The 14484-nt window shown below is 45.2% G+C and overlaps 1 protein-coding gene across 1 annotated transcript in view; it reads left to right on the top strand.

Moving 5' to 3' along the window:
• Nucleotides 1–14154, top strand: part of LOC116079970 (serpin A9) — a 21230-nt gene extending 7076 nt beyond the window's left edge. The window contains exons 2-5 of the mRNA XM_031356161.1: nt 1575–2218; nt 8761–9034; nt 12532–12679; nt 13586–14154. Of these exons, the coding sequence (XP_031212021.1) occupies nt 1591–2218; nt 8761–9034; nt 12532–12679; nt 13586–13786 (1251 nt within the window). The 5' untranslated portion in view covers nt 1575–1590 and the 3' untranslated portion in view covers nt 13787–14154. The remainder of the gene's footprint in view (nt 1–1574; nt 2219–8760; nt 9035–12531; nt 12680–13585) is intronic.
• Nucleotides 14155–14484: the final 330 nt, after the last annotated feature.

The following is a 14484-nucleotide window of genomic DNA, read 5'->3' as shown; positions in this document are numbered from 1 at the left end:
GATTGTGTTTTCCTGTAGTTCTTTAAGGGATTTTTGTTTTTCTTCTTTAAGAGCTTCTAGCTCTTTACCTGTGCTCTCCTGTATTTCTTTGAAGGTGCTATTTATGTCTTTCTTAAACTCCTGTATCATCATCATGATAAGCGATTTTGTATCTGAATCTTGCATTTCCGGTGTAATGGTGTGTCCAGGACTTGCTATGGTGGGAGAATTGGGTTCTGATGATGGCAAGTGACCTTGGTTTGTGTTGTTTATTTTCTTATGCTTATCCCCCGGCATCTGGTTACCTCTAGTGCTACCTGCCCTTGCTAAATCTGCAAAGTGTTATTAAAGTGAATTAAGTTTGGCCTAAATGTTTTTCTATACAGTTTTTCAGTGTAACCCAACTTGTTATATAAACAAACTGTAACCTATCAGTGTAACAATTAGGAGTGGCCAACCACAGATGGCCAACTGTTCAAAACACTGTCAGATAAGGTGGTCACAAGCCAGTTAGGCTGTCCCCAGCTCACTTGTATTTTCTATAGGTCACCTGCTACCACTCTGAATTAAACCTGTCCTGTTCTTTATTTATTGTATTCATTGCTCTCTGAGTCTCCCTATGTAGCCAGCCTAGCATGAAACCATGATCCTTAACATCTCCACTCCCTCTCCAGTTTTGGGGTGCAGGCCTACCCTATCACATATACCTGCTTCTTTTTCAGACAGAGTCTAACTACATAGCTTTGGCTGGCCTGGAACTTGCTGTGTAGATAAGCAAGGTTGAGCAAGGTTGGCCTCAACTTCACAGAGATCCACTTGTTTCTGCTTCTAGCTCCTGGGTGCTGGAACTTCAAGCTGGCCTTCTGTCTTTTGGGGGGAAATAAGGTCTCATGTAGCTTAGGCTGGATTTGAGCCCCTATGTAGTAGAGGACAATCTTGAATTTCTGAACTTTCTACTTCTACCTCCCAGCAGGTGTTTGCCACCATACCCAGCTTAAGTGGTGCTGAGATGGAACCCCAAGGCTTAGTGCAGGCTAGGTAAATATCCTACCAACTGAACTGCAGCCCCAAGCCCTGATTTCCATGCTTTGAGAGGCACGTATACAATGCACATGGAAATGCAGAGGAAATGCACGTATACATGCAGAGGAAATGCACATGGCTGGGGACAGATAGGTAGATCTATCCCATTCACACAGAAGTTCCAGAATATTTAGAGGCATCTCTGAAAGGCTGGGAGCTACTTCTGACTTTGAGGATCAGGATTTTGGTCCTCATGATCACAAGGCAACATGGTTTCTCTTTCTTCATAGTTTAAAGGCTAAACCAAGGAAGTCAGAAGTCATAAAAAGCCTGAGGATCGGGATGGAGCCCTGGCTGGTATCCCAGGTAGCATATAGTCTCGCCTGTGACCCATGCCAAGTTACACTACCACACCCTCGTGAGACCTTATTGTTCACCGTAGGGTCAGAACATACACACTATCATCTTCACAGGGTTTCTGTGAGGCTCAAGGGAGACTCCATAGAAGAATGGGAGGTCTCCACCTGAACCCTGAGCTTACCTCCCCACAATGGATCCCTTCTATTTTACAGACTCCCTCCCTTCCAAATGGCCTCTTCCTTTTACCGAGTTCTCCTATTGGTTGGCTTCTGTGCTCCAATGTTCTGCACGTCATCCAATCCCTACAACCGAGAGTCCCCCCACCCTCCCTCCATGAAGAGCAACGCAGCCTCCCAGGTGTCTCCCAGCAACACCAGGTTCGCCTTCTTCCTGTACCAGAGGCTGGCTCAGGAAAACCCAGGTCAGAACCTCCTCTTCTCTCCTGTGAGTATCTCCACTTCTCTGGCCATGCTGTCCCTGGGGGCCCGCTCAGACACCAAGACGCAGATCCTCCGGAGTCTGGGCTTCAACGTCACACATGTGCCTGAGCCCACCATCCATCTGGGCTTCGAGCACCTGGTCCGCTCGCTGAATGAGTACCACCGAGGCCGGGACTTGCGCATGGGCAGTGTCCTCTTCATCAGGAAGGATCTGCAGCTGCAGGCCAAGTTTCTAAACAGGGTCAAGAAGCTTTATGGGACAAAAGTCTTTTCTGAAGACTTCTCAAATGCTGTCACCGCGCAGAGCCAGATCAACAGTTATGTGGAGAAGGAGACCAAAGGGAAGGTGGTAGATGTAATCCAAGACCTTGACTCTCAGACAGCCATGGTCCTGGTGAACCACATCTTCTTTAAAGGTGAGGCTGATTCGCTCTTTTCATTCTCTTTCCTTCATTTCTCTTTTCTTTTTTCCTTTCTTTTCCTTTTTATGTACTTGGATGTTTGTTCGTTTGTTTGTTCCTTGAGTCGGGTCTTAATGCATTTCAAGATGGCCTCCATCAAGCTTTGCAGCTAAGGATGACCTTGAACTTCTGATTCTCCTACCTCCATCTCCTTAGAGCTGAGATTAGCAGTGTGTTCACCGCATCCCAGAGGGGACTGAACCCGGGGCTTCTGGCAAGCTATACACCTCTACCACCAACAGAGACAGGACCCCAGCACACCCCTGATTTACCTTTCTTTTCCTTTTGGTGTTGTGTAGTCAAGGAAACGGGTGTGTACAACAAGGTCTAGACAGCAGGGTGTGTCTGAGCCCTCATCAGCTCTGCAAGTAGCTGCCTGTACATTCTTGGCTGTCTTCTGTTCTCTCTCTCTAGCTGCCATTCATTCATTAATATAGGGGCCTCGTTGATCTCTGTGTGAGCACGAAGCCAGGGGCTGTCCTAAAGAGCTGTGCTCAGCAAGGAGGGCCCCAAAATGTCCTCTGGAACTCTTGAGAAGAAAAGAGCTTGTATTTTGGCACCAACAGCAGTCATACACCTCCTGGAACACTTCACAGAGGTGACACACTGGGCCCAGTCTGGCCAGTTTAAAACCCCAGCCAGTGATGAGAATAGTTTCAAAGTTTTGGAAGTATAGACAAGCTGGTCTGTCGCTCGTATCTGTTTAGAGCTTTGCTGTTCCAAAGCCACCATCATGAAGGACACTGATCGGAGGTTGAATGATCATCAGCTTTGAAGGCACACGACCATGAGTCTGGGTTCTATCTCAGCCCCTTTCTTTTTCCACTGTCCTAAGTGTGTTTCTGAGAAAGATCTGCCAAGGGCTGAGTGCCCACTCTGGGCCGGTCTCTGTCTCTTGCCTGGGCATTCACTAAGCACACACAGCCTCATAGGACCATGTCTGAAGTTGAATGCCTGATCTTCAGGGCTATATGTGCTATTGTGTCATGGTTCCTTCCTTCTCTCCATCCTCCCATTTACCCAACCTCCAGTCTGCCCATTCAGCTCGTCACCCACACATCCATTTTCCCATTAACCAATCCAGTCCAGCCATTTGTCTAGCCGTCTACCTACACATCCCACAAACACAAAAAAAGAGGCCAAGAAAATTGGCCTGCTTTCCTTCTTGGTGAGATACCTTCATTTGCTATATTTTATCTTATTTGGTTATCTCTAATGAAAGGTTATGTGCACAACATATGGCCGTTTTAAAGTGCCCAAGTCAGGGTCTTCAGTTGCTGGCATCTTCACCAAGGCTGCACTGCACTGGAAGTATAGACAAGCTGGTGATTGTTAACTCATGTCTGTCTAGAGCAGTGGTTCTCAACTTCTGGGTCACAATCCCTTTGGGGGTCCTTTTCACAGGACTTGTATATTAGATACTCTGCATATCATATCTATATATGTGTATATATACACACACATATATATATGTGTGTATACATACATATATGTGTGTGTGTATATATATGTATATATATATAATTCATAACAGTAGCAAAAGTACAGTTATGAAGTAGCAGTAATATAGTTTTCTGGTCAGGGATCACCACAGCATAAGAAACTATCTTGACAGGGTGGCCTCATTAGGAGGGCTGAGAAGCCCTGGGAAGTTTACTAGGGTGGTGTGGATTAAAGGACATGGTTCTGAAGCCTTTGAAGACATCAGCTGTGAAGACAGATTTCAGTTGCTTTCTGTAATTCCACAGTGCATTTTCCTCCTCAGAAGGAAGACCCTCCTCTCCTCAAGAAAATGAGCTGCCTCCCACAACACCTGCTCTTCCCCGCTGGAGACCAGGAATCCACTCTGAGCCTCTCCAACCTGCCTATTGTAGACACTTTACATGTTTAAATGACAATTGAAATGGATTGCAGGCCACATCATCCCCAGCTTGTGTGTGTAGCTAAGGCTCATCCATACTGTCTAACATTTAATAGAAGTCAGTCTTTTTCTAGCCAGTTCCTCTTTTCTGTACTTTCCCTTTCTTTTCTAGTCTTTGTTCTTGTTGATAACTGCTAATTTGACCCCGTGAACAGAAGGCGGACATTGCTCCTGCAAAGCTTGGATCCAAACACATCAAGTAGCTCCCTCCCCTCACTCATTAGAGCTGAAAGATACTGTCATCTGGACAGGCAGCATTCTGAGTGTTGGATGGTGGGTATGCAGGCTGATCCTACTTCAGGAGACTGGGAACACCTTACTGTGACATTATGCGAACACTCATTTTGTGTGGATGCTGTTTTGAGTGGGAGAGAGCCCGCTCACTTGTATGGTAGTTCCATTCTCAACTTTAAGAAGCTGGAAACTGTGTCTGCGGAGCCTACACCAACAGTGGCTCAGGGATCCTGTCTTTTTCATAGTCTCACTGCTATTTGCTTCCTTTTCTAAATTTTAAGTTGTTTTTTTAATTTAGTCTGTGTATGAACGCATGAGTGTATGTGTGTGTGTGTGTGTGTGTGTGTGTGTGTGTGTGTGTGTGTGTATGAGTGCATGTCAGAAGACAACATACAGGAGTAGTTCTCTATCACCAGGGATTAAACTCAGGTTGTTAAGCACATTTATCTTCTGAGTCATCTCACCAGCCCTAGCATTTCTTATTATCCATCTTTCTGATGACAGCCATGGTGCTGGGTGGTGGTAACTCATTATGGTTTCACTCTGCATTCCCTAATGACTAATGGTGTTTGCCATCTTTCCTCCAGCTTATTGGCTCTGTAAATAGACTGTCTCTGGACAGTAAAATTTTAAGCTGGTTTTTTTCAATCTCGGCTTTTAGTTGCTGAGCTGAATATATTCGTATGGAAGATAGGGTACATGGGTGTCACTTCACTATTAGTGTCTCTTATCTTCTATGCATTTCGTTCTCGATCTCCAGAGTGCCATCTTTTCTGTTGAAATATTTTTGAGTTTATGTTTTCCCAGATTTTAATTCATTTTTCTTTCGCTCTCTCCTTACTTTCCTAGGGTTCACCTGGGGATTGTAATTGGCATGTAATTATAATGTTTATCATCTGTCCAACAGATATAAACATTTTTTCCTCAGGGGTTACATTTCCTCCATCCCTCTGATCTCATACTTCTGCACATGTGTGCCCACTAATATAGATTTATTATGATCAATCTGTTTTGTTTTAAAAAGGAATTTGTTTTATGTTATGTGCATGACTGTTTGTCTGCATGTATGTGCACCACACGTGTGCTGTGCCTGGAGAAGCCACCAGGGGGTACCAGATCCCCAGAACTGGAGTTATTTTCAGCTGTGAGCTGCCATGTAAGTGCTGGGAATGAATTTGGGTCCTCTGCAAGAACAATCAGTGTTCTCAACAGATGAACCACCTCTCCAGCCACATCATTACTTTATGAGCTGTCTTTTCAGAGGACAACATAACAGGAAAACCTGTGGTCTCCTGTTTGTCTAGATTTCTTTTTTATTTAGGCACAGCAACTCACTCTATAGTCAAGAACATGCCTTCTTGATCAAACTGGACTTAACTTACAGCAAGCTCTCTGCCTCTGCCCCTAAGTGCTGGACTTATAGATGTGTACCAGTACACCCACCTCCAAAACACTCACGTCATCTTCCATGTTTAACAGCATAATTTCCTTTGCTGATGCGGATCCATGTTACTGCCCCACCCCAACTGCAGAGGCACTAGCTAAAGCTCATTTGGTTTTGTTTGGTTCTACTGCTGTTCAGAACTTGTATTTTCTGATAAGAAGCCATCTGCTCATGTTGTTGAGGTCATCTCATATGTGAAGTTTTTTCTTTGCCTTTTGACTGATTATGATATATCTAAGTATGGAATCATTAACTGTGTTGGGAGGTTTCTATAGACCAAGTTTTGGGAGCTTCTGAATGGATATTTCTTCCTGTGACAACCCTCTTTCTTTCCTTTCTCTCTCCTCCTTTTGGGAGTCCCACAATGTGTGTATGGCTCTGATTGAGGGTGAATCCCAGCTTTTCATTCTCCTCCATCTTTGTCTCACTCCTCCTCATATTACAGACTTATTGATACTTTTTGTATCTCAGTGTTTATTGTCTTCCATTAGCTCTCATCTGCTGTTGAGTCTCTCTAGTGAAACTTTCATTTCTGTTACTATATCTTCCAACTCCATGTGATTATTTCAAATCATTTCTGTAATTGCAAGCAGATGCTTATTAAATAGAGTTTTTTATAAAGCTCCCGAGGATGTTCAAAATAGCTGCTTTGACGCTTTGATTAATAAGGCCCATATCTAGTCATTCAAGGCAAATGGCTGAATCATGATAGGGAGCCTCTACTCATACACACGACTGAGGTTCACTGCCTACTGCCTTCTCCCTAGAGGTGTGGTAGTGCATTTCATATGCAATTACAGACAAGTGTCCTCACTTCCTGGCTGTCTGGAGGATGGATAAGTGATAAGACAACAGAGAGGCAAACAAATATCTAAAGAATCAAATGTTTACAGGAGATTTGGAAACCTCCCCCATATCTCAGACACAAAGAGGCCCCAGACATGAGTAAAGCTGTAGGCAGCTTGGGAACTATCTGGGAGATTGAGAGCTCTCACTGACAGCTGGCCCGGGGGAGCACAAACAGAAAATAAAGGTGAGTCAAAATTATACCAAGTGCAGATGGCAAGTCACAAATATGCACAGGGTGATCCTCTACAAAGACTGGGAGATTGTCCAGCTAAGAAGACACTTTAAAGAATCCATTCTGAAGAGACAGGAAGCTACAGGTTGCTACAATGAACAAGAATGACTAACCCTCTGGAGGGGAAATAGTTCATGCTTGGAATAGATTTACATTATTAACGTTGTTGGGCTGAAAACATACAAAGGGGTTAGAGAGATGGCTTGGAGTTGGGAGCACTCACTGCTCTTACAGAGATCCCAGTTTAGCTCCCAGATTACAGCTCCTTGGGTCACCACGGCTGACTGGGACCATGTTTAGGGAAGGGTGGACATGCAGAGGGACTTGCATTGTCATTTTTGCTGACAGGACCTTCCTCCTCTTTTCTGTTTGTCCTCCTAAGCTTTGCAGTTAGTGAATTATTTGTCTTGACTGTTATGAACTGCTGGAGGTGTTTCAGAGTTCCGCCTGCTTGTCTTGGCAAATGTCCTCAGGGTGATGATATTTGTCTTGGCTGAACTCCAAGTCAGATTAAATACTGACAGCTTTTATAAGTCATTCTTTTGGTATTTCAGGAGGCAGGTCAGATAAAGACAGTTCTTTGAGAATGAGTCTATGACTATTTTTATTTTGAGATATGTTTTCTCTGTGTAGCCTAAGATAGCCTCAAACTCCCAATCTTCTGCTGTGGCCTCCCATGGTCTGGGATTGCAAGTGTGAGAGTGAGTTTTTAGAGTATTCCAGCCCCATCTTGACTTCACTGTAAATGTGGGCTGTTATTTTTAAAAACCAAATAGAATGAAGAATGGGGTATGGGACTAGAGCCTGTTAGAATGCCACAAACCTTTATCACTTCTAACAAGACAGTTTATTTTCTTTAATATTTTGTTTCTCAGCTATAAGCATCTGAGGATCTTTCAGAGTTCTAAAGGAATTGATTTTGACCACTGTTGACAGGTGTGTGTGTGTGTGTGGTGTAGTAGTATATAAGTGGAGTGTATTTATATGTATGCAAGTGTGTATATGGTGTGAGTGTACTGTTAGGTGTGTGTGTGCACATGGGTAATATTTATTGGATATGTGCAAGTGTATATGGTCTGTGGAGTATACATAGTATATGTTGTGTATGTGAAAGTCCATGTAGGAGTGGGGATATGTGGTATGTATGGTATATTTGGATGGGTATGCAAGTGCATATAGGGTATGTGGGGTATGTTTATATGTTTGTGTGTGCAGGTGGTATATGTGTGTGGTATGTATATATATGTAGCATATGATATGTGTGTTATATATATGCAGGGAGTAAATTGTGATATGTGATATGTATGTTTCTCTCTTTCTCTATGTGTAGTGTATGGTGTGTGAATATGTGTTATGTGTACATATATATACATATACATATATGCATATATATCTACATATACATATATATACACATATACCTTATATATATGTGTGTGTGTATGTGTATGTGTGGTATAGGATATTTGTATGGTATGGCGTGTGTGTGAAGGGTTTGTGTGTGGTGTATGTGTGTTATATGTATGTGTATATGTGAGATGTATATTATGTACATATGTGTGTGTTGTGGGGGTGTATGGTATGGTATGTGTGGTAAGTGTAAATGTATACATGTATGTGTTTAGGATCAAAGTCTGGGCCTTGCAAAGCTAGTTATGGTGGTTCTTATGGAAAATTGAGTTTTTAGAGGTCCTCAGCTGCCTGTTTGTAGCTGGCAGGTTTCAGGGATGTAGATCCCTCTCTCCTTTTGCATTCGTTGACTTAAGCCCTCTCTTCTTTTGCACTGATGTAAGCCCTCTCTTCTTTCTCCGTGCTAGCCAACTGGACCCAGCCCTTCAGTGCTGCAAACACAAACAAGAGCTTCCCATTCCTTCTGAGCAAGGGCACCACCGTCCACGTTCCCATGATGCACCAGACCGAGTTGTTTGGTTTCGGAGTGGACAGAGAGCTGGGCTGCTCTGTTCTGCAGATGGACTACAGGGGAGATGCCATGGCCTTCTTTATCCTCCCTGGCAAGGGCAAGATGCGACAGCTGGAGAAGGGTCTGTCAGCCAGAAGGCTAAGAAAGTGGAGCCGCTCACTCCAGAAAAGGTGAGCCTCGCCGTCGGCTTGTGGGGAGCTGTTCACCCAACGATGGGGAATGTGGTGGTAGCTATTCAATGATAACTCCTGTGTACCAAACCTCCTCTGCCTGCCAGTCAGTGATGTTGGAACTGTGTCCACATAGTACCTCATGAATATCACCATCACCTGCTACACAGTTTCCTCATTCTCTCCTTCCATCTTCCCAGACTGAAACAGGCTCCTTGAGGGTAGGTAAGTGGATGTACTGGTTACTTTTCCATCACTGGGACAAAGCAAGCACCGTGACCAGAGGCAATTCAAGGAGGAAAGAACTTACTTTGACTTACACATCCAGAGGAAGAAGGTCCGTCATGGTGTGGAGGGTAGGCAGGGTGACAGGAACAGGAAGCTAAGGGGTAACACCTTTTACTACAAGCAAGAAGCAGAGAGAGAACTGGAAGCAGGGCAAAGCTGCAGCCCCCACCCCAGTGAAGCACTTCCCCCAGCAAGGTTGTACTTGTCATGACCTCTCCAAGTGGCGCCACCAACTGGGGAGTGAGCGTTCTGATGCCTGAGCCGGTGGGAGATATGTCTCATTCAAACCACCACAGTGAATCACTCAAGGCTGCACACGCAAAGCTTTTAAGTCCAAGCAGACCTCGCTCCAGAAACCAAGTCATACTGAAGTCCATGAAGCTATTATTATAAAAAGCAAGTAAGCAAGCCAACCCAAGTCTTAGTGCTCACTTGTAGACAGAGGAGCACAATGCCACTGCTGCTGAGTCACTGAAGGTAGAGGTTGCTGAGTCACTGGAGGTAGAGGTTGCTAAGTTACTGAAGTTAGAAGTTGCTGAGTCACTGGAGGTAGAGGTTGCTGAGTCATTGAAGGTAAAAGTTGCTGAGTCACTGAAGGTAGAGGTTGCTGAGTCACTGAAGGTAGGAGATGCTGAGTTACTGAAGGTAGGAGATGCTGAGTTACTGAAGGTAGAGGTTGCTGAGTTACTGAAGGTAGAGGTTGCTGAGTCACTGAAGGCAGAGGTTGCTGAGTCACTGAAGGTAGAGGTTGCTGAGTTACTGAAGGTAAAGGTTGCTGAGTCACTGGAGTTAGAGGTTGCTGAAGCCACATTACTCTGTAGAAAGTGGTAGAGAGTATCTAGGAGGTAGTATGTGCCTAATAACAGCAATGTGGTTAGCTCTCTACATATTGTAGAGAGTCTAAGGAGATTAATCATATGATACAGAAGATTACTGAATATTTATTTTTCGTCTTTTCAGATGATTCCTTAACATCTTCCTCATTCTTGGAGGAAAGGAAAGATGAGGCTTAGAATAGTAGTCATTTAAGGAAGATGTAGACCAATGTCCTGGGAAGGGCAGCCAAAGTATGCAGGAGCTTGTGAACAGAGGGAGCCTGTTTTCATCATGTGAATGCATCAAGGATGCAGTGATGATACCAGCCTCAGGCATGGACATGGAAAATGGGTAGAGTCTGGAATGGGTCTTTCCAGGCTCCTGGCCTCTTATTCCAATGGGATATAAGACGACACAGATTTCAAACTGGCAAGGAAATTTCCTTCAAAGCAAACAATAATGCAGGTAAAAAAGAAACAGGGTGGCAAGATTACTAATGGATCACACAAGCAAGGCTTCTTAATGCGCCCGGTTATTGTTTGCGGTTCCCATTTATGAGGCTCAAGAGGAGAAGGTTGGGTACTAAGGGCAGAGCAAGGGTGGTTCTCCATTTTGATTGATAGGTTAGGTCAAATAATCGTCTGTTTGCTGTTTACATCCTTCTCATCATGCATCTCATTATGACCATATGCACACACAGTTATGCACAAAATAAGATGGTAAATAGGGAGTTCTCCCTAAAAGTTCACATAATTTGCCTTATTGCACATGCACCCAAAGCCAGCCTCAGCCAGATGGTCCATTGCCCACATAAAATTCCTGACTATGTTCTAAGACATGTTACCAAGGAATTCTTAAGGGAGGTAACTTATTCCATTGATTAACACAAGTATGTGTGCTTTGTGCAGGTTGGGGTTCCCAGGTGGCCAACAGGTTCCCAGGTACATTGTCTGGAGGGATAGTGTACACAGCCCAGATCACATGGATTCTAAGCTGTTCCCTATGCTTGCCTGCCTCAGGGGGAACACGAAGGCATAGAGGCCGTGGCGGGGGTGCACAGCACATAGGCGTGCTTCTGATAGAGGCACAGCACTGACAGAGATGGAAGGTGGAGAATCTGAGGTGCTGGGGGCTTGTCGGGGTTTCTTTTCTTCTCCCGCTGCACTGGTGTTGGGTGAAGGAGAAAGGCAAGACCTTCTGGAGGTCGCAGGAAGGCAGAACACAGAGGGATCCAGAAAGCCCAGAGGTGCCCAGGCCGTCATAGGAGTTGTCTGTGGTTCTAAATGTCAGATGAGAACTGAGGTATCCTCCAAGGTCTTGTGTTTTTCTTTCTGTGAGCAACTAAGCACATAAACATAGGCAAAGCACTACAATTAAGCCTAACCATCTTTAAAAATAAGAGAAATGCTATTGAATGTGCCCTGGAGAGCAGCCCATGGTAAATGCTCAGTAGATGAGTGGTGTTTGCTCTGGGATAGAGAAGCCATGACAGTAGAAGAAAACATGCCAAGCTGTAGGTTTGTTCTGTCCTATATGGTAGCCTCTGGCCCCAGTGGACTTCCATATTTGAATTTAGTAAAAAGGAATAAAATTAAGGACAGTGAGATGGCTCAGTAGGTACAGGTTCCGGCTTCCAAGCCAGACAACCTAAGTTTGAATCCCAGGATCCACAAGTTAGAAGGAGAAGACTGACTCCCAAAGGTTGTCCATACCACGCGCGCGCGCGCGCGCGCACACACACACACACACACACACACCATTGCACACACACCACATACCACACCCACATACACACAAACCACACACCACACACACACACACACACACACACACACACACACACACACACACACACCATTGCACACATGTGACACTGAGCTCCATCAATCAATCTGTATAACAAATGAATTAATTAAAGACTTTAGCTCCTTGTTTGCTATAGGTGTGTGTCAAATTGTTCAGTAGCCACAGTGGCAAGCAAGCACATTGGACAGGGCATATGTAGGTATATTCCCAGCATGGTACAACACTCTGTAGGGTTTTGTCACCCTAGGAGATTATCAGGAAGTCCTGTTGGGCAGGGCCAGGTGATGTGGCTGCTACCATCACTTCCTGATGTCCCCATTGGTATCTGCTGTGGTACCCATGCTGATCCATCAGCTCACCTCTGGTCCTTACTTGATTACAGGATCCTTGTTTTATTCTGATCCCCAGAGATGAGCTCGCTCATCTGGGAGGCTCAGAGACAGAGCAGCCTGGTGCTTTGGGACTGGAGTGAGTGGATTTCTCTGGCACTCAGTAACGGGGCTAGAGTAAGCACCCTCCAGAAGTGCCATGTGGAAGCAGAGATGGGGATATCCTAACCCCATCTCTTCCCTTTGTATTCTCCATAGATGGATTAAGGTGTTCATTCCAAAATTTTCCATCTCTGCTTCCTACAACCTGGAAACCATCCTCCCAAAGATGGGGATCCGTGATGCCTTTAATTCAAACGCCGACTTCTCTGGAATTACAAAGACACACTTCCTGCAGGTTTCTAAGGTAAGCTGATGGAGATATATGCATGTAAGTCCATGCCAGAAGGCACAGCTAATGAAGGACTCCCAGCCTACTGCGAAGATCACAGTCTAGAGAGGGTGAGGTGTTTGATGGCCAAAAGAAAGGTCAAGTCTTGTAGCTGACAGGCCTGGGCCACCATGGCCACCACAACCTGACTCACAGATACACAGAATCCCTCTTCAAGAAAATAATCTGTGCAACATGGTTGCCACGTAGCTACAATGGAAGAACAGATAGGCATGTAGCATCTCTCCCTTCCCCACAATCATTGAGTTCCCAAGCAGCCGCTACTCAGGCACCTTTTATACCTGTGGAGGTGGCATTTGTCCTAAGGTGGGGGCAAGAGGATGGATCTAAAAGGCCAGATATTTTGGTCCTCTTGGGAGAAATTACTGAGTTCAATTCCTGCATGATTCGGCAATTGTTGCATCTGAAATTGCTTAGCCTGGCAGTACAATCAGGTGGCCCATGTCTTCATGCCCTGCAAAAACGTCTGTTCATTAACTGGGTTGTCTGTCTAGCCTCTGTCCACATCCAAGTCCATATTCATCAGGTTTTTGATCTGCTTGATTTTTATGTTTATTTATATGTTAATTTACTAAAGGACTATATGGTGGTCAGATACTGTTCTGAGGACATTTTCATTATTGGTCTCCAAAAGAAAAAGACTTAGAGGTCCCCCATGGGACATAATGAGCCCAATGGAGCTTTACCTGAGGGGAACACTCCTCTGTACCAGAAAAGCTGTCCTCACAGGCAGTTCCCAGCCCATATTGTATCTTGCCCATTGGTCACAGGCTGAGAACCTCCTCCCTAGAAGAGAAAGCAGCAGAGGCCTTTCGTCACAGATTCTGTGGGGGTCACTGACACCTGCCCTCCCATTTACAGGCTGCTCACAAGGCTGTGCTGGATGTCAGTGAGGAGGGGACAGAAGCTGCGGCAGCCACCACCACCAAACTTATAGTCCGCTCAAGGGACGACCCGTCTTCCATCATCGCCTTCAAGGAACCCTTCTTGATTCTACTCCTAGATAAAAACACAGAATCCATTCTCTTTCTAGGGAAAGTTGAAAACCCCAGGAAGATGTAGGTTGGAGATGAACTGTTGGCTGGTCTCGCATTGATCATGCACAAGAAATAGATGTGTGTTGAAATATGCTTGCAGGGTGATATCAAGACTCAATTCCTTGCTCGAGGTCCCCTTGACTCCAACAGGAGCCTATTGGCCCTCAGGGATACAAGCTGGGGCCCAACCAAAGAAAAGGCAGCAGGGCCTGGTCACTCTGCCAGTGGCCCCTCTCACCTGCTTCCCCAGAAAACCTTTTCCTGGAATGTGGCAAAGGCAGGCAGGGCTCCATTCCTCGGAGCTCTTAGAAATGATGGCACACGGGACTCAGTACCTTTGCTTTTATGGCTGGCTCCCAGCACGGCATTCAATAAACCTGAAATGTGAACTCAGTGGCAACAGACTTCCCTTCCTCCCCCCATCACCAGGGCCCTAATCTGAAAACCAGGGATTGCCCACTTCTGAGTGGCCTGGGTGACACTCAGTGGGGACATTGCGGTAGCTACGTGGATTCATTCTCACATTTGCCCTACTGAGCTCTTCAATGGCTCCTGGCATGCTGGGTCTAGATGGGAGAGAGAGAACATTCAATAGTGATGAAATGAGTCTATGGACAAAGAGGTTGTGACAAATTAGGGTGTCACAAAAGCCATGTAAGATGATGGGGACACTCACAGGGGAGGTATGAGAGGGCAGTGGGGAAGCCCTGCGGCTGGAGCATT

This window comes from Mastomys coucha, unplaced genomic scaffold (genome assembly GCF_008632895.1).
Source record: "Mastomys coucha isolate ucsf_1 unplaced genomic scaffold, UCSF_Mcou_1 pScaffold6, whole genome shotgun sequence".
Classification (NCBI taxonomy): domain Eukaryota; kingdom Metazoa; phylum Chordata; class Mammalia; order Rodentia; family Muridae; genus Mastomys; species Mastomys coucha.
Note: the sequence above shows the minus strand (reverse complement) of the source record. Positions and strands in the feature narration are given on the sequence as shown.